The sequence below is a fragment of the Heteronotia binoei genome, chromosome 5, assembly GCF_032191835.1.
Source record: "Heteronotia binoei isolate CCM8104 ecotype False Entrance Well chromosome 5, APGP_CSIRO_Hbin_v1, whole genome shotgun sequence".
Lineage (NCBI taxonomy): Eukaryota > Metazoa > Chordata > Lepidosauria > Squamata > Gekkonidae > Heteronotia > Heteronotia binoei.
Window position 1 is genome coordinate 155236757 of NC_083227.1, and position 27228 is coordinate 155263984.

The 27228-nt window shown below is 42.1% G+C and overlaps 1 protein-coding gene across 1 annotated transcript in view; it reads right to left on the minus strand.

Moving 5' to 3' along the window:
- Nucleotides 1–3520: 3520 nt before the first annotated feature.
- The window catches only part of SPDL1 (spindle apparatus coiled-coil protein 1), a 54377-nt gene continuing 30669 nt past the window's right edge, over nt 3521–27228 (minus strand). Inside the window, 6 exon segments of the mRNA XM_060240609.1 lie at nt 3521–4220; nt 8320–8629; nt 13467–13654; nt 14074–14180; nt 24926–25066; nt 25881–25991. Of these exon segments, the coding sequence (XP_060096592.1) occupies nt 4067–4220; nt 8320–8629; nt 13467–13654; nt 14074–14180; nt 24926–25066; nt 25881–25991 (1011 nt within the window). The 3' untranslated portion in view covers nt 3521–4066.

Here is a 27228-nt window from a genome sequence, read left to right on the forward strand (position 1 = left end):
CCAATCGCCACCCTTTGTCCCCGACCGTCAAGGAAAGAGGAAAGCCATTGCAAGGCCAGCCCCTGAATCCCTGCGTCGGCAAGGCGGCACGCCAGAAGCCGATGGTCGACCGTATCGAACGCTGCCGATAGGTCCAACAACATCAGCACCGCCGAGCCGCCTTGATCCAGATGCCGCTGAAAGTCATCCACCAGGGCGACCAGCACCGTCTCCGTCCCATGGCCCGGGCGAAAACCAGACTGGTAGGGGTCAAGGACAGAAGCGTCCTCCAGGAAACTCTGTAGCTGCAACACCACTGCCCTCTCAATAAGTTTGCCCAAAAAGGGCAAATTCGAGACCGGCCGATAGTGTGCCAATTCGGCCGGATCTAACGTTGTTTTCTTCAAGAGGGGGCGGACCACCGCCTCTTTGAGCGCTGATGGAAAAATATAACTGGTTATATTTAATTTGTGTTTAAGAAGAAGTGTTTAGATTTACATTGCTTTCCTAGTTTATTAAAATAAAGTATTCCTTTTTTTTTATTCTGGTAAAGGAAGAAAGGAAGGTAATATTTAAGGGGATTTTTATACTTGTAGGTAGAATGATCTGAGCATTTTATTGGGAAGTGGAATTATAATTGATACATTTGTACTGGTTTCTGTTTCTCCCCATTCTGTCAAGGCCCCTTTCCCCCTCCTTTTTATGTATCTGCAATGCTTCTTTCTTTTGTAGTTTAAATCAATAAAACTTTTAAAAAACAAACTAAACAGCTGCACTGGCTCCCAGTGGAGTACTGGGTCAGGTTCAAGGTTTTGGTACTGACCTTTAAGGCCATGAGTGGTCTGGGACTCATGTACCTATGTCCCCCAAAAGCTTTAGACTCTGCTGAGAACAGCTTACTGGTGATCCCTAGCCCTAGACATCTGGTTGTCCTCAAGCAGAGCTGGGGCTTTCTTGCTCCCACCTGGTGGGATTTTCTGCAGTGTTGGACTAGATGACCCCGGCAGTCCCTTCTAATTCTATGACTTTATGAAGTACTGCAGGGTTTTGGTTGAGGACAGTAACTGGTATCACCTTACCTAGCACTCTTCTCCCCCCCCCCCTGTGCTTTTTCCTGCTTATTGTGGGACAGTAATGCATAGTGTAGGATTATTTTGGTGCTATCTAATGTTATTTTTTAGCTACTTTTAATTTTTGGATTTTAAATTGTACTGTTTTCTGTTGTTGACTGCCCTGCTCTCTGTGCATTCAAAGAAGAGTAGAATCATACTCCCCCCCACCGCCCCCGTTCTCCTTTTTATGGAAATATGTGTTCTAAATACTTAAGCCCTATCTCGGCAAACAAGACGGAACTCTCTTGCTCCGCAAAGTTCACTGCCTTCCGAATAACTCCTCTCCTGATATAACTGAGGTGGCAATCTTTTTTGGAATGTGCCATAAAGCTGTGACCTGTTATAGAAATAATTTGCTGACATATTTAACTATAATTCAATACTTACACATTCTTTTAGTAATACTGTATTTTGTTTTAATCCGTTTATTTTATATCCCATTAAAGGATGATGATGAATAAATCAAATTGCAAACCTTTTCATTTAGCTCTTCACTCCTCTCGTCCCTATATATTAAATTCTTGTCTGATTTTTTTTTTTTGTGCCTGCACACAACAGCTTGCACCTTGAATAAAGGTGCCACTGGACTCAAAATTTGTTCTATTTCTTTTGCTGCTAGAGAGCCTTTCCCTGTGTGCTGGCTCTAGTTGCGCTTTCAAGGGGGAAGCTGGAATTTGACAAAAAAAAAAGTCCATCTTCCTCATTTAGAATTTCTGACAGACTGCAACTGAAAGAAGAAGAAGATGATGATATTGGATTTATATCCCGCCCTCCACGCCGAAGAGTCTCAGAGCGCCTCACAATCTCCTTTACCTTCCTCCCTCACAACAGACACCCTGTGAGGTGGGTGGGGCTGGAGAGGGCTCTCACAGCAGCTGCCCTTTCAAGGACAACCTCTGCCAGAGCTATGGCTGACCCAAGGCCATGCCAGCAGGTGCAAGTGGAGGAGTGGGGAATCAAACCAGGTTCTCCCAGATAAGAGTCCGCACACTTAACCACTACACCAAACTGGCTCTCCACCAGAAAGGACATTTCTGCTCATAAAGTAAGCAATATTCAACTACAATCCTTAACATTCTCATTTCTCCCCCCACAATCTGTTTCTTAGCAGGGGACAAAAAAGCTAGTGCAACACAAAGACTTTGGCATGTCTAATCATGGAGGCTTTTATTCTGAACACATATAAACCATATCACCAAGTCCTTTTAGACCCACCCTTGCACACCATATAAGATTTCCTTACACACTGTGGTCCTCTGGTTTTATTAATGGCCTGGCAACTGGCAAGAGATGGAGGAGGTGGGTTTTATGATGGGGGGTGGGGCTGGATCTGTCACGATGACATCATTTCTAGCACAACCAAGAAGTGGAATTATTGCACCAGAGATGAATGCTAGAGTGTCACCTGATCCCACATTTCAGCCAAATATTTCTTCCCACTGTACAGCTGAGTCATGGTGGGCAAAGGCGGGGGTGGGGAGGAGGTATTCTATACTGATAGACATGGCAACCCTATGCATAGGCTAAATTAGGGCAAGGTTGCCCAATCTTTTGGAGCCTATTTTTAGTCTACGTCTAGTATCATCACATGTGTTCATCAACACCATCCCCCCCCCACCCCATCATAAAGTGCAAAGGTTCAAGTGCTACTGTGCACCACTGAGGGATTACACCCACCAGACACCCTTGGATCATTCAGCCATGAGTGATTGCTTGGATGCTTCCTCCCATTTCATCCTTGGATGCCTCAAGGTGCTTACCCATGTAATTAAGTAACAAGTACAGATCTTTCCAATCTCAATTAGGGACTCATCAAACCTTCAGAAAAAGATGATGATGATATTGGATCTATATCCCGCCCTCCACTCCGAAGAGTCTCAGAGTGGCTCACAATCTCCTTTACCTTCCTCCCCCACAACAGACACCCTGTGAGGTGGGTGGGGCTAAGAGAGCTCTTACAGCAGCTGCCCTTTCAAGGACAACCTCTGCCAGGGCTATGGCTGACCCAAGGCCATTCCAGCAGGTGCAAGTGGAGGAGTGGGGAATCAAACCCGGTTCTCCCAGATAAGAGTCCACAAACTTAACCACTACACCAAACTGGCTCTCATGGACCAAGTCTCTTCATATAAACCAACTCTGCAATAAGAATGAAGCTGGCAAAAAATGGTCTATCAGCCCAGCTAAGCAGAGAGGGACCATTAAACTTGCTGCAAGAAAGCAAGAATGGGGCACACTGCAATGGGAAAAAGTCCTCCCCTTCACAGCCCCCTTGCTGGGTGTACTTGAGATCAATAGGATTTAAAATGCTTAGTTTGAGTATAATACTGCTTCAGTATCTTAGAAGCATTTGGTTACCTTCCAGAAAGTTCTGCATTTTAACCTTAATTTTAACATTTAGTTTTATTAAATAAAGCAAGTGACAAGCTGAACACAATTTGAAAGGTTTATTTAAACATGAACGTTTGACAAAGTGTTACAACACATCAGTACAACTAGAGAAGAGGAAATGCATATTAAGGCATCTTTGGCTGGGGCTGCCAAATCTAGGTATTATCTCCCCCTACCCCATCCCAGTACTTAATCGGTTTATAAAAGTGTACAGCCCAACTAGAGAGTCTTTCACAAATGTGACATTATGATAAATACATATTTAAGATTATCTCTGAAGCCACTGTATAATATCTATGTTAATCAAATCACTGGTATATTATGGATTAAATAGTTTTTGAGGAATGCTACATAATCTAAACCGTTTGTTTCAACTGAAACAAGTAGTTTCTTAGGAATTTTATTTCAGTTCTGCAGTTCTCTTCAACAAAAAACACCATTATAAAATTTTTAATACCTGCAGGACAGTCTATATAGGCAGAGTATTTAAATAAAAGGCACTGAAGAAACAAGTCAAATTTTCTATTCCGCTGCTTTGTCCTACGGTCAAAACAGTAAAGCTCTGAGCAATACAAATATATTCAAAATTATTGTTGAGCACACTGTGTTTCAGGAACTTCTCTGGAAGACATATGTATTATAGGGTATGTTTTCTTTTGGCTTTTCTTCTCCTGTTTACTTGCATCTTCCATTGCACCAACATAGTTTTCTTCTGTCTTTGATCCAAGTTCAGATGTCAACCTACGGGCAAAGCAACACCTCTAACTTCACTTTTAAATGGAATGTTACTTTTGATACTTTGTCCTACAATCAAAGCAAATATTAGTTGCCATGAAGTCACATTTTCCAAGGTCACTTAACTTTATCATTGATTGCCATTATTTTGTTGAGTACCATTTATATCATGCCAAAATGGGGAAAAGCAGACACATACACTCCAAAGAAATTAAACCACTTTATATCTAGGTGAAAAAAGACTTAACGTTTGTTTTCCACCAGATGTACAAACTGCTTCGTGCAAGTTACTTATCAGAACTTTCAAGATTTGGCTAATACACCTGAGCTGCTCTTCCTTGGCTCATAAGAATCTAGTCTAATGGGCAAGAAAGATTTTTGTAAAGTTGAAAAGAAGCTGTAGCTCGTTGATGGGGTCTGTTGATATGCTACAAACTGACTAACAAACATGGACAGGCAAGCAAGTAGTTTACAGATAGTACCTTTTGCACATTATTTATATGTTAGATATAACATAGGTGGAAATGTAAGGAAGTCTTGCCACAGACTCCAGATTAGATTCCTGAGTGTGAATTTTGTGCTAAGTTCCACCTACATATGGGACAAACTAAAGATCAGAATGCTGGGGCAAGATAAAGGAATTCTGTTCCAATGCTACTGAAGTCATTGTAGCAGAGCAGGCCTCACTGCGCTTAAAAGAATTAGTAGACTGTCTACAGTAGTAGACAGTTTGGTGTAGTGGTTAAGTGTGCGGACTCTTATCTGGGAGAACCGGCTTTGATTCCCCACTCCTCCACTTGCACCTGCTGGCACGGCCTTGGGTCAGCCATAGCTCTCTTATCTGGGAGAACCGGGTTTGATTCCCCACTCCTCCACTTGCACCTGCTGGCATGGCCTTGGGTCAGCCATAGCCCTGGCAGAGGTTGTCCTTGTCACCCAAGATCAGGAGCCTGTGGGACTTGCTGCAGTTCCACAGGGCCTGTAAAATGGAGCTGTCCCGCCAGACTTTTAGCCAAGACAGCAAACATTAAATTCTTCTGGCCTCCCCTGTTCATGGCCCTTTTTCCCCAGTGCCCCGCTGGATATGATTTGGGCACTGGAGCTTTGTGGGGTAACTATCTCTGCCTGAAATGAGGCATGGGTCTTTGTTATTGTGTTTATTGTGACATTCATTGTTTCAGTTTTTACTGTTTGATGGAGTTTTTTTGTTGTAAGCCACCCTGAGCCCACTTGCGGGATAGCGTGGGGCATATATAAAACAAACAAAATAAACTATTATATCTTTTGGAATAAGTGAAATGTTAAAACAAACTTTTACTCACTCAAAAGGTATAATATTTTTATTTAAGAAACTATAGTGTACACAGACATATGTAAAACATTGTGTAACTAATTCTGTTCACAATGAATAAACTATACTGCAGATAGTATGCTGTTCAAAAGTACAATGTAATACTTTTCAACTCAATAGCAAAATCTTCTAATCTTTCCAGATTACACACAGAAAGGTCTTCACTCTTTTTGGCTACCTTAGGTCATTTAAAACAACATGCAAACTGCATGCTATACACTTAGCCCCATGACCTATGTCCAATAGAATAGGCTCTCACAAGTAATTATATTTTATATCAGAAAGTTAAACTAGCAATAAAAGTCCCACAAGGAACTATGGCCAACAATGAGCAGTAGCCAAGTTTGTAGGGAATTAAAGTCCCATTGTACTTCCTCCCTGTCTCTCTTTCCCCCTGCTGCTTTCCTCTATCATGGACCTTTCAGTGTCTCCTTCAAGTATGTAGAGTACACTTCCAGATAGGAACTGTAGTTGTAGTTTACCACCTCTATATGCCTACCTGTATTCCTATGCTTTCAGAGTGGCATGAAGTTTGCTAATTGTAATAGCTGATGCATTCAATACCATATTAAGACAATCCATGCTAATTTTTAATTGGAAAAATTATGTCAGTGCTATTTAAGTAACTTGTCCTACCAATCTTTAGAAGCAGCATTTTAAATGTTAAGCTATGTTCTTGCGTGTCCAATTCTTTCTAGCAAAAGTCCAAAATTCTGAAGCGCTATTATTGAGCCTTCATGTGCAATCCCTACAAAATTTTTCCTTCATGATGCAAAACCAAGAAAATCTAACTTCCTTAAAGAGTGTGTAAAAGACTCTATGGTATGTAAGACCTCCTTAAGCACAAACCCCAGTGATATGCTGGAGTAAATTCACAAGTATACCAAGCCTTCCTAAAAAGCTACTAGTGGAATGGCTACATATAAACTTCTATTAACTGTACTTGCAGATCTGCCACATACTTCCAAGGAAATCACCCGGAACTGAGCATACGGCATCAACTCGACCATCAGTCCCCTCATTCTTCCCCCAAACTACCATATCAAGCGCAGCCATCCTTCTCCTTCTACCCCATCTATGGCACTCTCTTCTAAACTGAAGTTCCTTCAATTTCATGAGCCTAACTCCTTCGTATTAAAATGAAACAGTTATTTGACTCCTCTGTCCATTCCAGTCGCTCACCTTGCCCCTACATGCTTCAACTCTCTGAGCAGCTCTAGGCCTTTACCTATAACAGAGATTGCCCTGAAATTTACGATTAGAATTCCATATCAGTACTGCTGTTTAGGAATCCCTGCTGGATTAGGAAGCACGGCTTCGATTAAACAGTGTATTTAGTTTCCATGATGAAGGGGTAAAAACTCCAATCTGACAGCTTGCCAATACTCAGGAATAGGTTCTTTAAATATAAACTGCCCAGGACAATCAGGTACCTATACGCCAAGTTTAAATGGATTCATTATTGTCTCTGAATATGCAGAAGTTACTACAACAACCCAACTTCCAGTTGAATACTAGCATCAAGATTACACTACTCACTGTAAATCCAATAGTTATGTCTCTGTTAATTCTAGCACTGTTCCGAAACTACAGTGGGAACCTTTCACCTATCAAAGAAAAAAACCTTTCAAAGTAGTGCAGCTTGCAAAAACTTTGCCATCCCATATTTCTATTTCTAATGCACAAGATGGAAAAGGAAAACCCAGAAGGTAGCTTTTCACTGACCTAGTGAAATAGTCATTCCACCAATGCAACGAATTTTCCACCTTGTCATCCTATAAATAGCAACCTCTATTTCTAGCTCCCGTCAGCCTCCTCCTTTCCTCTGCAAAGCCATTTTTGTCAACACATACTTTTTCATTGACAAAGCCAGTCATATCAAAGTTATTGAAAAGGCAGCAACATGTCCACAAAAAACACACGCACTGACTTATGACTGAATTATGCCGAAGATATGATCTATGCTGCCACCCTATCTACTGCTGGGGGGAAATACAACATTGAAGAAGTCTGAGCAGCTTGCCATTGCACTATTAAAGAAAGCTACTTAGCGCATTTGGCCAATTCAAAGATTAATGTCAACCCCCTTCTCCGGTAGCTTTGGTAGACAAAGGTCTACCGAGAGGAGAATGTTTATCTTGAGAGATTATTATGAAAACAGCGATTTAAAAATATTTCTCTTTGCTTTGCAAGCAAAAAAATGAGTAATATTTTCCGTGCTAAATATTTCAGCAGTTCTTAAGACAACCTCAGCCGCCCTGGTCCTCGTCTAGCTCAACATTAGATCTGTCACTATGCAGAACATGCACTTTCTATTCTAAGCTAAGTGCATGTTCGTTGTAATAGCTCAAGTGGCTTTTTGAAATTTCAATAAAAATGCAGTAGTAACTTGATATCTGAGGGTCATGCTGTACCTTGTGACGTATGCCAGTTGAAAAACTGAGCAGAAAGACCTGAATACATACAATGGCTAACACAGATGGCAAATACAGCATAAAGCACTAGTCCATTGCCATAGCGGAAACGCATCTTTATGCTTGCTCCACGATTTAAGAGTCCTCCTCGTTCAGTTATTTTTTAATCTTTTTAAAGGGTTTTGAAAATGTCAGAGTAGGCAGCTGGAAGTGAGGTATTGCTCTGCACGCAACACTGAGAAAGTAAACGAAGAAGCAGATAGCGTAGTTCATGCAGCGAAAGAAAAAAGATGAAGGTCTGTGCCAATTGCCTTGTGCATGCATATTAGAAGACACTGACCTGGTAACTGGAACAGGTGCAGTATCATTCCCATCTTTCTTTTTTATACTTTTCCTGTCAGGTTCTTCCTCCTTGGTTCTAACTCTCTTCTTTTCGGGCTGATCAGTTTTCTGACGCATTGCTGATGGTAGAACTATGTTCATTGGTACAAATTGTAGAGAGCTTTTCATGGCGGGTTCACTTATTATCTCTTCATAAGTTTGAGACAGCAACGAAGCAGTTTCATGTGTAGAGGTCCTCGTGCTGCTTGTGTTATCAGAAGCTACGTTCTCGGGAGACTTCTTAAAACTGATGAGATTTTTCATTAACTCTAGTGCAGAATGAGGAAAGGGAGAAAGAACACAGAACTTAAGGTCAAATAAGTTTGGTTGCTTAACTAATTAACCTTCACTGCATTACTTCAGATCTCTTAAGGAAGATGGCTTGTATGACGCTACATTGTAGAACTGAAGCCCAGAATGACCTGCCAGAGAGTCTATTCTTAGAAGCCAAGCCTCACAGTGAATTTGTATCTTTCTTACATTCACCAAGGGCAACTGCAAGGATTCGGGATATTCCAACATTCCCAGGTCAGTAAAGTATTTCCCATAATGTTTACAGACATACGGCTGAGCATTATCAGAAAAGTATCCTGCTATGCTTTCCACACACTACCATGAAGCGTCACTTCGCTCTAAGCTTCCAGAAGAAAAGGAGTACCAGTTGTTGGAATTGGGCTGCAGAGAAACGACCACTTGTATTCTTTATGTCAGCTTGATTTCCATCGGCAAATCATGAAAGTGTGGAAGAGGAACAAAACATATTCTATATACGATAACTGGTTACATTCCTTTTAGCTACATATTCTGTACACAATAACCTGGTTACATTATTGTAACCAGACTATTGCACATAATTCCTTTGAAGGCTCTTACATCATCATTTCATCATCATTTTATTTATATCCCATCCTCCCCGCCGAAGCAGGCTCAGGGCGGCTAACAACACAAATCAATACATTCGTTATACAGTATATTTAAACAAACTAATTTAACAGTTTAATTAAAATTCTATTAAAATTCTAAAACAACAACATTAATATTAATATGCTTGTGCTATTATACAGATGGTGAGTTTACTTCGCAGTCTCTCTCTTTAGTCAGTGAAGGCCATTCGAAAAAGGATGGTCTTGCAGGCCCTGCGGAACTGTTCAAAATCCCGCAGGGCCCGCATTTCTTCCGGAAGCTGGTTCCATAGGTGTGGAGCCACAACAGAGAAGGCCTGAGCACGGGTACTCTGTAGTTTTACCTCTTTCGGCCCGGGGATAGTCAGCAGGTTCTTCCCTGCTGACCTTACACAAACATATGCGTTGAACTGCTATGGTGAGGTTTGCTCCACTGATACTATAGTTGTTTTATAAACAGTCCTCATCTACCTGAGAGACTGCCTTTCCCCATATGTTTCCCAGAGGGTACTTAGATCGTGAGTTCAAACTCTATTATAAGTTCCCAGGCTGAGAGAGGCAAGACTTAAAACAACATGCATAAGAACCTTCTCTGTTGCCGCCCCGTATTGATAGAATCAACTCCCAGAAGACGTCAAGAGTCTCGCAGGACCTTGCTCAGTTCCACAAGGCCTATAAGACCAGGCTATTCCACCTGGCATTTGATTGTTAACTATGGAATCTGACAAAGTGATGACATCAAAACTGCTATGTTACTACTGAGTCCTCCAGATGTAGCTGGTGCCGGTTAAGATTACTTGAATGCCACCTATTTATTTATTTATTTATTATTTGTATTGAAATAGCACCTCAGTGTCATTTTAGTCTCATGTATAAGTATGGCATGGGCGCTATTCTCTTAATCGGTTCTACAAGGGCACACCGTTTTGAGGTACTATTAAGATCACTCTGGCAATATCTGATATTCTCTGTTTCACCAGCTCTCTGGCTTTATCGTCTGTAAAAGAGCTAAGATATTGTTTTGCAAGGCCAAAATACAGAAGTTTTTCCTCTATGACCCTCAGTTCCATGGTGGAACTGAGATATCTTGGAAGATTAAGCTTGCTGGCCTCTTCGGGGAAAAGATTAATTTTAGCCAATACTGTATGGTCACGATCCAAAGCTTTGCCTCGACTGAGATCATACCAGTTTCTATCCGAATCAAGGCGTTCGGAATGCCCTGAGGTATCCGAAGAATTGAATGCAAAAATTTAGACTGAACAATTTCCAACCTTTTGTGTTTTGCGGCGATATTAATTGGAGCACCATATGTAAGTTGGTTAAGTACTTTAAACAACCTTAGGGCTGCTGTTACACATTTGCACCCTTGTGCCCAAAATTTTTTTTTTATTGCTACCATGCTCCTCTTAGCCTTTAAAATAGTCGCATTCAGGGCTTTGTTTGTAGAACAAGCCCGGCAGGAACTCATTTGCATATTAGGCCACGCCCCCTGATATCACCGTTGTTTCACGCAGGGATTTTTTGTCGGAAAAGCCCAGCAGGGACTAATTTGCACATTAAGCCACACCCCTCACACCAAGCCAGCCGGAACTGCATTCCTGCTAAAAAAAAAAGCCCTGGTCACATTCGTATTACATGATCTTGCAACATTTGCCTGGAAGTATACTCCCGGATATCTAGAAACTTGCTCTATAGGCTTATCATCTAATGACCAATGGTATACTCTGGGTGATCTTTTCGCAAAGACCATTACTTTGGTCTTAAGAGTGGTTGACTTCTAAGTTGTTATTCTGGCAAAACTGAGTAAATCCCTTCAGCGCTCTCTTTAGGCCTATAGGCATCCTTGAAAGAAGGACAGCATCATCAATATGAAGGAGAATGCCAATGTGCTTATTACCTAACTTTGGTAGATGACATTTCGATTTATTACGTAAGTCACCGGATCGTTACTATAAAAATTAAACAGGAAGGGAGCTAATAGGCAGCCTTGCTTTACGCCTTTTGTTGTACCAATGTAATCTGTCAGATGGCCTTGTTAGGTGCATTTCACTCGAATGTACAGTTCATGCATCTGATGAAATTTTGGCTCTCAAAATACACTGAGGGAAAGGTAATGAAACCCATTTTAGCCTAAGGAGCCACTGGACTCCTGTTTAATTTTGCCGCATCATACTGACATGGCTTCTCTAGAATATTTATAGAATTAGTAAGGAAGAAGAAGTGTATTGGGGAAAATTTTTATTAACCATCTATTAAAAACTGAACATTTCTATTGTAAGCCACCTTGAGCTCCATAAGGAAGAAAGGCAGCTAATAAATGTTTTAAATAAATAAGCATGCATTCGTTAAAAACAGGTTCACACAGTTGATTAGTGCATCTTTGCTAACAATGTCATTCGGCTGCCACAGCTTCCAGAGCCAAGCTCTGCAGTGTTTTGTTTTTGTTTTGCCAGCATTATGGTGGCGACTCCGAACAGCTGCTTATTCCTTTTCCTGTGCAATTGCCCGACTTCCTTGTCCTGTACCACAAAACTGCTATGCCAAAAGACTGATTAAAAGTGAACAGCGCCTCAAGTGTCTTGTAGTTACAGTAAAGTAAGTAAAGTAAAGTAAATTTATTTTTACATCCCGCCCTCCCCCGCCAAAGGCGGTCTCAGGGCGGCTCACAGACATGGAATACCATGATTTAAATAAAATACAATCTAGACAGGCAATTTAAAATACAATTCAGTTACATAGGTTGGTTAAAATAAATAAAACAGCTATTATAGAATTAAAATTAGTTAAGGTGCTATAGATCACAATCGTACATAAGATGGTTAAGTGGCTACAAGTCAGTTTAGTCAGGTTCTGCCTTAAAAGCAAGCTGAAAGAGACTGGTTTTGCAAGCCCTGCGGAATTGATTCAGGTCCCGCAGGGCTCGTACCATCTCTGGAAGTTGATTCCACCATCGAGGGGCCATTGCTGAAAAGGCTTGCTCCCTGGTTGTCTTCAGTCTAGCCTCTCTTGGCCCAGGGATTTTTAAAAGGTTTTGAGAGCTAGATCTCAGTGCTCTCTGGGGAACATATGGGAAGAGGCGGTCCCTAAGGTAGGCAGGTCCTCGGCCATATACAGCGAGGGTTCATAGCTGCAGGTGGGAAGGGAGAGGGATGCACCATGTGGCAGATCCAGCTTTCATCCCTTTAACAATGAGTAATATAGCAGACTCCCAATTATTTTTGAAAGAACTAAACCAGAATGTTCACCATTTCCAAGCCCGTTTACAAATTCTGGATATTACTGCATTTGTTCTGCTACCATTAGGCTCAGGACACTCAGCGTAAGTCTGAAGTCCTTCTATCCCCTCCCCATAACTTGTCTGGTGGCAGCTGCAGCAAGGGACGACCTCTCATGAGGGCTGCCATCATTCTCCAGCGGAAAGAAACAAAATGGCTTTGGTGGTAAGAAATGAAACCGCCGCTATAAGCTCATTCTAAGCTTTGGGAAAGTTTGAGCTCAGCTCGTGGGGGGTATTGCCATTGTGAGGCACCAATTTCACACTCTACCATCACTTGTAACACTATTAGATCCGTATTTTATTTATTTATTGCAAATTTATAGTCCACCCTATCCCAGGATGGGCTCAGGGCGGATTACAACACAATAAAACAGTTAAAATCGAACAAAAAAACCAGTTAAAAATTAAACAAGTTAGCTAATTGTAGCTGACAGACCCATATTATAGTATAACCCATATTTGGCTCTTATTACTTTCAAGAGCCAATGTGGCATAACAGCTAAGAGTCTCAGACTAGCATCTGGGAAATCCAGGTTCAAATCCCCACGTGCTATGGAAGCTCACTAGGTGACCTTGGGTCAATTACACCTTCTAACGCAGCTCACAGGGTTGGTATGACGATGAAATGGAGGAGAGGAGAAAGCTGCAAGCCATTTTGGTTCCCCGTTGGGGAAGACAAGATATAAATGAAGTAAAATAAAATAAATCTCTTTTAATGAAGGGAGATACTTAGCAGTTAAAATGCCATTATTCTATAAAAGTTCTCTCGAATCCGTACTCTGAGTTGTGAAAGTCATTTCAATTATTGTTGGGATAAGGAATGCCCCCTTGCTCTTTTACAAACTCATGCAGCTCGTTCTAACTCAAGGCACTCCTGAACATTTACAAGGATGAATTCTATTCCATTCAGGGAATTTAAACATTTACCTTCAGGTTCATACTTGATTCTCAGTTCTTCCAGAAGCACCCGCAAATTTATATTGTCACTTTGACAAACCTCAAGCTGTCTTTCACTTGCAAAAAGCTTCCGCTCAATCTCCAAAACCTGCTGATTTTCAAACAAAGCTTTCATTCGCTGTAAGGACAATTCACTTTTCAAATGTTCTATCTCCTTACTGCCAAAAAAAGAAAAAAATGTGATTAAGTACTGGCTATCTAATGATCACTTCAGAACTCAGAGGCTTTATCACCTAAAAGGTGGCTTAAGTATTATTTGAGACTGAACTCACTGTTCAGCTTTAGTGCAACTGAATAAATCCTGAATAAAGGCCAGAATTAGATTTCAACCATGAAATAACCCTTGACTATAAAAGCATGGCTAGGTAATGAACAAGATGATAATAGACTTTGAATGCTATTTTTTTTTTTTACCATCACTGGGATAAAAATGATATTTTATTAATCTGGTGGGGGGAGAGGGGTAAACAAACCTCAAAGTCAGGCTTAAAAACAAAAGCCTTTGGGGCATCACTGAGCATCGCATAAGCTACGGAGAAAAAAAATTGCCCTGACCATTCCCTTTAACACCACTTACTCAGAGTTCTCAAGCTTCATCTGCAGTAAGTCTGTGTAACAGCCGTGTCCAAATTCCTTGCTTTCAGAAGCATTATAAAGCATCAGTTCTTTTGAGCTTTCAGATACCTGCAGGAGAACAATAATAAAAACCGAAGGCAATTGTTTGCATTTTATATTTTGAGTATTCCAGGATTCAATGTTAATCAATGACCGACTGTAAAAATGAGAACACAGGTTGTAAAATGGTACGCAAAAATGCATCTCATTCAAATTCACGAAATACTGGCATTATGTTCTTCATCGTTGAAAAAAGCACCAAGGATAAAGTTTTAAAAATCATGATTGCCACAGCCTTGATGGAGGAAATAAATGATCACCAAAAAGAAATAAATAGCCTGCATTTTAATATTTGCTTAGGGATACAGGAATGGAATTGGGAGCCACTGGCACCTTTGGAACTGAACTCAATAAAAGAAAGCAGTAGAACTGCAGCAAAGCTCTTTCAGCATATGCAGTTCTTTCAGCATTCTTGATTCAGCACCATCTGAAGGACCAATACCAGGCCAGAGTATAACAATTTCATCAAAAGTTCTTTCCTCTATGCAACACTGCCTGGGTCAGCTGCTGTAGATATTATCATCCAGGTTTCACTAGTCCACTGAGTATGCTCTCTTGTGTTATCTTGAGGTACAGCAGTAGGGAGGTTTCCTGGTATTGAAAGTCTTCAAACATGAGGCCTTTCTGTATTGAGAAGCAGTGTAGCTTCAATACCAGAAAGTTAGATCTCTTGTTATCAATACACTTGTTCTCTCATTGGCATTGATGATCTCAATGATGTTTGACCTCTGGACATAGCCAGAGAGGAATCTTAGTCCCACAACCACTTGATACAACACTGAGGTCAGACGGACATCTGTGTGGGTTATTCCCATTGTTCCTTTAGGGAGGAAGGGACAATTTTTTTCCTCTTCCTTTTGGTGCCTTCAGAATAACCCATCCCTTTCAAGTTTTGAGGCTCTGAAAGCAGCGAACTCATCCTAAGTTCTAATTCTAACTGAAAAACACAACTTGTTAGCAGGAACAGTGACACAACTGTAATAACACCAGTACTGTAAGATACAGAAGTACAGCAGCATAGAGCAGACAAGGAAAAAGAGAAATGCCAGAATGAAAAGACAATGATGAAGGAAGAGGAGAGATGTCTTCCTGACCTCAGAGAAGGCCCTTCATGATAAGCACCAATGGGCCATTCTCCCTCTGAGGCAGAGGACATCTGTGTGGAAAGTTCCAGAGCAGAGTGTCTTAGTTAGTCATCAGCAGCAGCAATATGTGTATGGAACATTTAGAAAGAATGGCTGTGATTACTAAGAGCCAGCATGGGTTTCTCAAGAACAAGTCATGTCAGACTAACCTGATCTCTTTTTTTGAGAAAGTGACTACCTTGCTGGATCAGGGGAATGCTATAGACATCGTTCATCTTGATTTCATAAGTCTTTTGATAAGGTTCCACATACTATCCTTGTTGACAAGTTGGTAGAATGCGGTTTTGATCCTGTTACCGTTAGGTGGATCTGTAACTGGTTGACAGATTGCACCCAAAGAGTGCTTGTGAATGGTTCCTCATCCTCTTGGAGAGGAGTGACAAGTGGAGTGCCTCAAGGATCTGTCCTGGGACCTGTTTTGTTCAACATCTTTATAAATGATTTGGATGAAGGAATAAAGGGAATGCTTATTAAATTTGCTGATGATACTAAATTGGGAGGGGTTGCAAATACAGTAGAAGACAGAAGCAGGATATAGGATGACCCTGACAGGCTGGAAAACTGGGCTAAAACCAATAAAATGAATTTTAACAGGGATAAATGTAAAATTCTGCATTTAGGTAGGAAAAATCCAATGCTTGGTTATAGGATGGGGGAGACTTGTCTTAGTAGTAGTATGTGTGGAAAGGATCTAGGGGTCTTAGTGGATCATACGCTGAACATGAGTCAACAGTGTGATGCAGTGGCTAAAAAGGCAAATGCAATTTTGGGCTGTATCAACAGAAGTATAGTGTCCAGATCACGTGAAGTGATGGTATTGCTTTACTCTGCTTGGTAAGACCTCACCTGGAGTATTTGTTCAGTTTTGGGCACCACATTTTAAGAAGGAAATAGACAAGCTGGAACGGGTCCAGAAGAGGGCAACGAAGATGGTGAGCGGTCTGGAGACCAAGTCCTATGAAGAATGGTTGAAGGAACTGGGCATGTTTAGCCTGGAGGAGAGGCGGCTGAGAGGTGATATGATCACCATCTTCAAGTACTCGAAGAGCTGTCATAAAGAGGATTGTGTGGGATTGTTTTGTATGGTCCCAGAAGGTAGAACCAGAACCAATGGGTTGAAATTAAATCAAAAAAGTTTCCAGTTCAACATTAGGAAGAACTTCCTGACCATTAGAGCGATTCCTCAGTGGAACAGGCTTCCTCGGGAGGTGGTGGACTCTCCTTCCTTGGAGGTTTTTAAACAGAGGCTAGATGGCCATCTGACAGTGATGAAGATCCTGTGAATTTAGGGGGAAGTATTTGTGAGTTTCCTGCATTATGCAGGGGGTTGGACTAGATGACTCTGGAGATCCCTTCCAACTCTATGCTTCTATGTTGCAAGACTTCTTCTAAAGGCTGCATCTGCTGATGCTATGGTGTGAATCTTATAATGTCAGATGAATGTGGAGATGGAAGACCACGTGGCTGCTCTGCAAACGTCTTCCGCCGATGCTTGGTTGAGAAGGACTGAGTTGGCAGAAGCACTGTGCAGCAAATGTGCATTGATGCCTTTTGGAACTGGAAAACCCAAAGTCTTATATGACTCTGAAGTGGGTCAGTCTTTGGTGGAGACAAAAGCCTGGATTGCAGTTGTGACGGACTCAGACCCTTAGCCTAAGTAGCTGAGAAACAGGCTTGCAGCGATTGGCTGGAACGTTGCCCAAGCAACGGAAGAGTATCCTTTGGAATACTTTTGAAATCACCTCAGGATTTTTAGTCTTAGCCAGGGGGGTTTCGAGAGAAGTCTTCAGAATATCAGTCTGAAGTGAAGACAGTGGGCTTAGGCCAGGCAGTTGTAAAACCAACTGGACAAGGGGCTGAGAGCAGCCAGAGTGGCTGGGCTCCTTGTGGCAGACAGAGCTGACTGTCTGGAAAAGGGAGTTTTCAGTCGGTTTGAAACTCTGAGGGAGATTTTGCCAGAGCATCAGGCAATCTCCAAGTACAAACTAGATCACACAATTACACACTGAGGGGAGAACTGGATTCTGGGGGTCAGCAGAGGTACCCAAGACTCAGACCGGAGGACTAGCTGTGGGGCTGAGACGCATCGGTATTGAGGGGTGCAAGTCCTGGAAGATAGCTAGTGTGAAAGGGTCTGTGAGAGAGAATACTGACACCAGTCAGGAGTTCTCTATGTGTGTGTGGAAAGAGTGATTGAAGTTTGTTATTTATTTGGCACTGCCAAAGCTAGGGCTTAAACATCTGAAGAAACAACATTCTGAGTGTCCAGAAGGCACAGACAGCCTGTGTGAAGTAGTCTAGTGGGACTCTGAAATCTGCCTGGTTTATTGTTTATTTTAAAGATATTCTGCCAAAGTCTTGTTATATTTTTACCTCAGTCTGAAAAAGTCTTTACTCTGTAATTATTTTATTCTGCCAACCAGCTGCCAACTGATTTGCCTTTTAATATTGAACAGTTATAATCAATATTTCATCCTCCTCCTTGCCTTTTGTTACCTAATAAACATTTTGTGGGGGTTTTGCCTTTAAAACCATCTGGTGCCAATTATTAAGAGTTCTGACAGGATTTCTGGAATGATACTGAGGGAAGGTGACCGGGGAGAAATTTAAAGTGGTCGCCTCCCGAGTAAAGCCACTGACTGGGTTCCTCACAGCAGTGTTTAAATTCTAGCTCAAAATTCATTTTAGAACAGATCCTAACAGCCTTCTTGATTGTCTGAAAAGAGATCCATATATCTCATCCTTAACCAGTTGGGGATAGCAGTTGATGATTTTCTTACATCTGATGAATCATATATCCTCAGATGTATTCAACTGAGATAGCTGGAGCTGGAGGAAACAAAACTATGCCCAATGAACCCTTATATCTGCTCCCTAGCATCCTTAGGTCTCAATGTTTTTTGTGACAAAATGCCCCATTATCTATCAGACTGAACTCCCTCCTAGTCATCGCAGGGCATTTATGTTGGCTAGACTAAATGCGTTTTCCTCCGAACTTTTACAGGGGAGATATCATAGAGTCCCTTTATGTGATAGACTCTATTCCTGTGGAGTGAATATTCCCGACTCAATTCAGCATATATTGCTTGATTGTTCTATATATTATAATCTCTAATTTTGCAAGCTTTCCTTCTCCCCAGATCTGTCTATTCTGCCACCCTCTCATTATTTACTGAATGATACTGAGTGGGAGGTTAGCGAGGCTGTGGCAAAAGTTTTGGCTGACGTTCTTAAATTAAATCTGACCATGTATGAATGCAATTTGTAATCTTGGTTTCTGTTTTATTTTATCTCCAAATGTTTAAATTTTTTATATTCGAAGTATTTTCATTTGCAACTGTTATGCCATTAAAGGTTTGGTATGACTTCATGATGCATGTTTTAAAAACCAAGGGGGAGAAATGTTTATAAACATGCAGTCTGTTTTCCATATAGTTTCAGATCTGGAAATGTAAATTTTTAGGGCCCTTCTGATGTCTAAGGTGTGCCAAATGAACTCCTTAGGATGTTTAGGTTGTGGGCAAAGGTAGATAAATTAATCTCTTGAGATTGATGAAACTTGGAAGGAGCTTTTGGGAGATCCATCCTGAACACCACCTTGTCTTTGTGAATATGCAAAGACTGGATTTGATCAATAAGGCACTGATCTCTGAAACTCTACATGCTGACGTTACAGCAACCAAGAAGAGAGTTTCATGCAGAGCCATTTCACTCCTACCTCTCTCTGAGGTTCAAACAGTGGTTTAGTGAGTCCAGACAAAACTGTGTCGAGCTGCCATGGACTTGAGGAGGAGCGTTAGATGCAGCCTCCTGGAGGAATAATTGAACATGAGGATGTTTGGACAACTAGTGTCACCCTATAAGTGAAAGTACCAAGGAGTGTGCAGCTGTATGTCAATGCAGAGCAGAAGCTTTTAGACCCGAATGAAGACTGTCTTGGTGAAAAGACATCACTGAAGCAACTGAGGGAGAGAGAGGATCCACCTTCCTTTGTCTGCACCACCTAACAATTGCTTTCCAGGTCGTGTTATAGATGTGGATAGTGGATTGTCTTCTGGACACAAGGATCATGTCCGTCACCTCAGAAGAATATCCTGGTTCTTGGAGGATGCCCTGTTCAACCACCAGGTGAAGCCAATGATTTTATGTCAGCCAATTTCCAATGTTGCTTACTGATAATGAATATATGTCTTTCGTATTTCATTTTTTATAAATAATGTATTTGTCAATCAGCTCTGCTTATTTTTTTAACCCATGTAAACTTATAATGAAATGAAGGGTGCAAACGAGCCACGGCCTCCCTTTTTTCCTTGGCCTTGAGACGCAGGTGTTTTCCTGAACTGCTGGAGAGAATAGGCATGGCGTTTCATTTTCAAAGAAAAGACACTGAGTGGCCATTGGTGTGTGGGTGGGGGAATTGAGCGCATAATAATTCAAATGCTTTGCCGCCACTTTCATATGCCTTGAGTTGTTGATGTCATTAACTGCCATACCTAGAGTATAAGTTTCTGGCCCTACCCTTTGAGGTCAGTTCTAACAAGAAACATCTTGCTGTGAACATGTATCTTTTCAATAAAGTCCTTATTTGATTCAAATCAAAGAGGCTGAGTTGATGAAAGCTATGCAGAACCTGACAGATGCTCAAGCAGAGCCACTCTTGATTGGGGTGCCAAACAGGACCCTGACAGAGCATGCCTGGGGAGACTGGAAGTGTAATTGGAGCATGAATTGACAGTCCTTACAGTGTCCAAAACCAGGGCTCTCATGGTCAAAACAGAGCCACCAGTATGACTTCTGCATGGAGATCCTTCATTCTCCAGATGGTCTTGGCTAGAAGAGGAAGTGGTGGGGATGCATAGAGAAGACCTCAAGGCTATGTGGTGTCTTCTCCACTTCCTGGTGATGGTTTGCAGGTGACTCAAATAGATCCACTTGAGGACAACCCAGGCATTGACATGAGCTGGAACAGATTTGGATGAAGAGATCACTCCCCCTCACAGATGAAAAGGATCACAGAGAAAAGGGTCCCTTTTTCCCATTGTAAGATCTTCATGGCTTCTTTGTGTAACTGAGATTATCTAAAACCCCCAGTTGTTCATATATGCCTTGGCAGACATGTTGTCTGTTTGAATCAGGACATGTTGGTTGAAAAGGCTGGAACTGAAGTGAATCAATGCTAGTCAAATTACCCTGAATTCCTGTACGTTGATTGGCAACAAGCATTCCATTAGAGACCAAAGGCCTTGAGCTGGAACCTCCTGAAGAACTGCTCCCCATCTCTGCAGGCTGGCACTGGTGAACAGTTCCCTGGGATAAGGGACATGGAACACCCTGCCCTGAAGAAGACTGTTCATCTAAGTCTATCACAGAAGACTGGTCTGACTCCCACTGGCACATGGTCGTCTCTCTTCTTTCAATAATTGCCAGTTGTTAAGGTCGAAGAAAAAGCTGTAGAGACCGGGACTGAAGCCATGACCATTGAACCATGTCTATGCAAGACACCAGGAGACCCATGAGTTTGGCCAACAACATGAGTGACAAGGAATGGCTCCTGATCACCAGGGTTGCTATCTCGTGGATCTTCTTGGTCTTGGTGAAAGGAAGGAACAAGATGTTGCCGATAGAATCAATTACTGCTCCCAGATGTTTGATCAGTTATGTAGAATGGAGTGCACTCTTGGAGACATTCATGAGGAACACATGTTCCTGCAGACAAAGAAGAATAGTCTTTGTATCTAGAAAAGACTTAGACATACTGCTTGACCTGACTAGAAAATTGTCCAAATGTGAATCCCTTGTCTTTTGAGATGTATCACTGGATTTATGAGAAGCTTTAAAAAAAAACCCTGGGAGCTGAGGAGAGACCAAATGGCATGGCCCAGCACTGAAAATATTGATCCTCCACTGCAAAGTGAAAGAAGCATCTGTTCAAGGGGTATATGGGAACATGAAGGTATGCTTCTGTAAGGTCCATGGAGGTGAGGAACTCGCCTAATTGGAAACAATGAAGCCTGATGCACTTGTTGAGAAACTTGAGGTCTAGAATGGCTCTCCAATCTCCATTCTTCTTGGGAACCATGATCAGGATCGAGTAAACCCCTTTGTTTACACTAACACATACACTAAAACTTTACAAAATCACTTGGACTTTGGCTGTACATCTTTCATTCAGCAAAGACATTCAAATTTGCAGATTTGTACAACACCTTGGCCCTGTTCTTCGAATGGAACCGGCTTGATGGCTCAGATGTCAATGAGATGTTGTAAAGCACAGAGGTAATAAGACTTCTGATGAGGCCACTGGGGATCTCAAAAATCTGTTCAGTGGAACTTGATGGTTTAACCTTGTGAGACCAATTCTATTGTCCAAAAGTCCACCTGAGATACCTACCAGGCTGGCAGAAAACGGAGTAGGCATGCCCCCACCTGAAAGGACCTGTAGTCATGCTTGTTTTGGTCTGGAGTCGCAATCTGTTTTGTCAGACTTGTTGAAGGTATGCTTGTTGAATTTGGATCCAAATGAACCTCTTTTGAAGGAGGACTTGGCATTTTCCAATTAGACTTCTTGTTGTTTGCGTGGAATCTGGCCAATCAGTGTTAGGTTCAAAAGGAATGTGAACCATGTCTGATGGTCTGTGTTCTTATCCCAGGTCTCAACAAGAATTTTGTCTAAGGAATCTCTGAAGAGTCTGTCCTCTTGTAACAGATAAGTTGTCATAATAGACTTTGAAAGAAGACCTGCCAGCCATGATCTGAGCCATAGCAGTCCCCTGGTGATGGTTGTCAATGCTATGGCCCTAGAGACAAAGGTTAGGACGTCCAGAGTAGCAACTGCCATGAAAGAAGTAGCTTTAAGAATACAGTGGGCCCCCTCTAAAAGACGCCAATTGTTTTCAGACAGTATCTGGATCAGTTTGCGGATCCACAGTGGAAGCTCTGGAAATCATAGAAGATGCTCTCACCAACATGGCGATGGATACATGGATCCTCTTGATTGCTGCTTCTGCCTTTTTGTCTAGAGCGTGATGGATACTGCCATGACCATCTTCCGACAGGAGACCAGAAGTGCTGCCACTGGTCTGTCCACAGCAGGAACCTGTAGCAACTCATTAGTATAATTAGGCAAGGTATAAAGCTTCTTTACAAGACGTAAAACTTCTTTACAAGATGAGGGAACTACTTATTAGCAGTAGGCTTGTCCCATTTTGCCCTAAGCTGTCACTCAAAATATTCACGGAAGGGAAAAAAACTTTTTCTAGTACTTCCTCCCTGGGTAGGAATTCTGTGTTCCCACTCCTCGGGAGGCAAGTCATGAATCTCCAGGGCTTTTAGTATTTTGGAAAATAAATGATAGCCCTCTGCTTTGAACTTTACTTTACTTTACTTTATTCGATTTATATCCCGCCCTACCCCACCGAGGCGGGCTCAGGGCGGCTTACAACAATAAAAGCTAACAGAGGTCAATTTAAATACGATTAAAATTATACAATAAAATACATAAAAACCTAAAAATACATAAAACTCACATCAATATACACTATGCTACTATTCCTTAAATCAGTCCTTCAAATTTCCAATATTCAGTAATCTGATGTTTAAGATTTAATATTCAGGCATTCTGCTCACAGTTAATTATATGCCAACCGGAAGAGGGTTGTTTTACAGGCCCTGCGGAACTGTTCAAGGTTCCGCAGGGCCCTCACCTCCTCCGGGAGCTGATTCCACCAACAGGAAGCTGCAATCGAGAAGGCCCTGTCCCTGGTCGCTTTCAGACGGGCCTCCTTTGGCCCAGGGATTGTAAGGAGGTTCTGAGACCCCGACCTCAGCACTCTCTGGGGGACATGTGGGGAGAGACGGTCCCTAAGGTAGGCAGGTCCCAGAAGCAACTGCACTGTTCTGGAACCTTGACTTCTTCCTCGTCCTCTGAGAGGAACTCCCCCCTCCTCCCTGTCTTCTGCCTCAGGCCCTGAAGCGACAGAGTCAGCCCTAGAATCATATGTTCCCTTGAGGCTGGTGGTAGCACTGCAGGCAGCCTTGGCTGGCCAGGAGTGGAGAGACTGGGGAATGGAAGGGTTTGGAAGGAGTGGGTGTTAATGCTCACCCTGGTGCAGAATTTAGACGTCACTTCCTGCATGGCCGGTCTGAAGACCTGCATAACTTCAGGGTTTATAGTACTGGCGGTCACTACGTACATTTGTTGTTGCTGTTCAGTCGCACAGTCAAGTCCAACTCTTTGTGACGCCATGGACCACATCACGCCAGGCCCTTCTATTACCTATCAGAAATGGAGCCTTCACGTTGGAGCTGCTCAGGCTGTGGTCTCTGTCTGCCTCAGGCACGCCGCACACAAAGGGCAAGAAAGGCCTGGAGTCAAACCCCGCAGTTCCAAAATGACCGCAACCGCTTACCGCGAACAGCCGCAACAGAGCTGCGGGTTCTTCTTGCCGACAGTGTTTCCTGGTGTTGTGTGCAGCCGTGTCGTCGGCAGACTTGTTGAGGATGGTGCAAACAAGTCGCGAAGGCAAGCTGGCCCCACCGGCCAATTTCATGGCAGCTGCGGCGCAAGCCTCCTGTTCCTCCTCTGAGAGGAACCCGTTAGAGCGTTCTCTGGATGCCACGGGGGACAGACTGAAGATGTTAGTGGCGAATCCTCACTGTCTCCTCACAGGTAGAGGTATTTCAGGAGGAAGATAGGTACAAAAAAAGAGAAGGAATGTAGCAGTAAAAGTGCCATGTTGAGGAATATAAGTGAGAAGAGGAAAGGGGAAAGGATTTAAGTTAAAAACGATGGAAAGACTAAGCCTATGCTATTTGCTGCTACCCTCTACAAAGGCAGGAACTAAACTGAAAGGGGTGGGTTATTCCAAAGGTGCCAAAAGGAAGAGGAAAAAAGTGTTTCCTGCCTCCCTAAAGCAACGATGGGAATACCCCACACATAAGTCCTCCGACTCAGAGGGAGAAGAGTCTACAGAAGGTCTGTTCACCCACGCACAGTGAGAGCGTTTTTAAAACAATGCCTGCCAGTCTCAGTGTTATGGGCCTTGACCAAACATAAGACAGCGGTTGTGGCAGTCTGTGGAAGGAAGTTCCCTGCCACATTCCCATCAGTTCTTAAAGGATGCTGTTTTAGCCACGAAATGAAGGCAAGAAGATGGAGAAGGGCTGAGAAGTGTCAAGGAGAACTCCCCAGTGCTGTTAGAAGAACCGTCTTTGAAATAGGTCTGAAAAGACAAATTCTGAGAAACAGAATTTCTCTTTTCCAAAACAGATACTGTGGACAAAAAAGAAAGCACCGGAGACACAGCTCCTAGCCCTGGAGAATGCACAGGTCCACATTCTGTGGAGAAGGGATTTTTGTGCTTAGTTTGTGGCTCTAGAACAGAGTAATAGTCTTGTTTTCTAGACACGAGGTTCCCAACTGCAAGGGGTAAGGTGAGCTCTTTGTGTAGTGGCTCATTCACTGAAGCTGGATGTCAACTCAAGAGCTTCCAGACTACTTTTAAACCTTGGAACACATTCTTTTCTCCCCAAAGGGAAGGATACAACACTGTGTACTTCCCTGCTAAATTAAGCCGGACAGAAACAAGCTTTTATTGTCAAAACACATACCTTGGGCTTTTCCAGCTGCTTCACTTTCGTAATAAGTTCTTCTATTTCACTATTCTTTTGCTGAAGCATGTTCTGCAAACGTTCCAGCTGATCTTGCCCCCCCTGGGATCCCTTCATCCGAAGCAGTGTAGCCATTTGTAGCTGCAAGTCAAACCCGATTTTGGATCAGCACCCATAGAGAGATCATTATAATCTACATTCAGACAACTCAAATATTTGAAATTCTACAGGATAACCAGGTCCTAGAGAACCTCCAGTCCTAAGCATCATAATGAAGAGCCAGTTTGGTGTAGTGGTTAAGTGTGCGGACTCTTATCTGGGAGAACCGGGTTTGATTCCCCACTCCTCCACTTGCACCTTCTAGCATGGCCTTGGGTCAGCCATAGCTCTGGCAGAGGTTGTCCTTGAAAGGGCAGCTGCTGTGAGAGCCCTCTCCAGCCCCACCCACCTCACAGGGTGTCTGTTGTGGGGGAGAAAGGTAAAGGAGATTGTGAGCCGCTCTGAGACTCTTCGGAGTGGAGGGCGGGATATAAATCCAATATCTTCTTCTTCTTCTTTGGTTGCTAGTAACCAGTTTTGCTTTACACCCATACTAGCCTGGAATGTGAATTACCATCAAGTTACTTAAATGCTGCTAAAAAGATTCTAGAAACATGTCTGCTGAAGAAGAGAAAAATAATGTTCTATTATAGTCTAAGAAATAGTTTGCAGAATTAGCATATAAATATTTCTATATACCACGTTACAGCACATATTCTCGCTCAGAAATGCTGTAAATCTAATTACAGACAACCCCCTAGCTGTTAGCCTAACTGCCTGTGATTTCTAAGAATTGTATGCTGTTTGCATACAAGAATTAGAAATGCTATGTCAATAGGGCAAACATAAATACATACTCAGTTCCTATCCTGCACTCATTTGTCTTCTGCCTTAAGAAATTCTGGATTAACCATACCTTCATTCTTTGCAGTTGTCCTCTAATAAAAGTATGTTGTTTTTGTAGTAACTGATATTTTACTTTTGTACTGATCAGCTGACGCTCCATTTCTGCTCTCTTGTCCTCCACCTTTATAATAAGGAACATGGTAAAATGGTTGTGCATATTATTGACACTTTTATTAACACGACAACTACAACCAAGGTGCAGGACAGAAAATTTGTTTTTCCAGTCAACTTACACACAGTTACACTTGCATTATTAATCTATGTTCCATTCACACTTAAGCTCCTTTGTTACATGGCTAGATATTTATGTTATTAAAATTAATAGCTGCTTTATTGAGTGGTACCAAAACTGCTGGCTGCAAATTAACTAGGTCTTGATTTTAAAAACAACACATTTGTACTTCAGTCCATCCAGGTCCAGTTAGTGATTTCTTTCCCACCAGAGTTGTCAAAAATTTCCACTTTGACCTTTCTTTCTTTTTTTTTTAACTGAATGGCTGGAGTAACACAGGAAAAAAGAAGTTAGAACAAGCTAGCCAAGAGTAACATAGGCCCAACCTAAAGACTGTTCTTTCCTAGTACATGTTACATTTAGGTATGCTTTAAGATAGGGTTTAAAGGTGCCTGCAGATGGTAGTTCCTGAAAAATGAAGACACAGAGTTGGATCGAGAGCTATCTGAAAGAAGAGCTACATTCTTGCCCTTGCAGTTTTGGCTCTAGGCTATTTAGCATTACTACTGTTTTGTTATTTGTACTTATCCTTTTAAACTGTACTTCGCCTCTTAATCTGTTGTGACTAGAATCAGTTTGCTTGAGGATATGCACTATTCCTTCAAGCCTTATGGGAGCTTGACATGCTAACTCAGTAGCCAGAGTATATGAAAACACATCCACCTGCAACAGCCTTATCAAGCTCCCACCTTCCCCAATATAACAGCAACAAAAAGACAGTGTGAGCGCAGTATTAGGGTTGCCAACTATGGACTGGAAAATTCCTGGAGATCTGAAGGCAGAACCTGGGGAGGGTTCTATGGTATCTCTGTGGGATATAAGCCATAGAGTCCCAACTTCCAAAGCAACCGTTTTCTCTAAGTGAGCTGGTCTCTGTAGTCTGGAAACCGCTTTCAATTCTGGGAGATCTCCAGTTCCCACCTGGAGGTTGGAAACACCACGTATATTTATTGCTTTGAACAAATATTTTATCTGCCATTTTAGGTAATACATGGTATAAATATTTTAATAAAACAAACAACAATAAAGACTTGTATAAACCTTGCCAATTGAGTTTCAAAACTCTTCAGTTCTGAAGCAACCCAAAATAAAGGTTCTTCACAAATACCATAACTAAACTGCACAG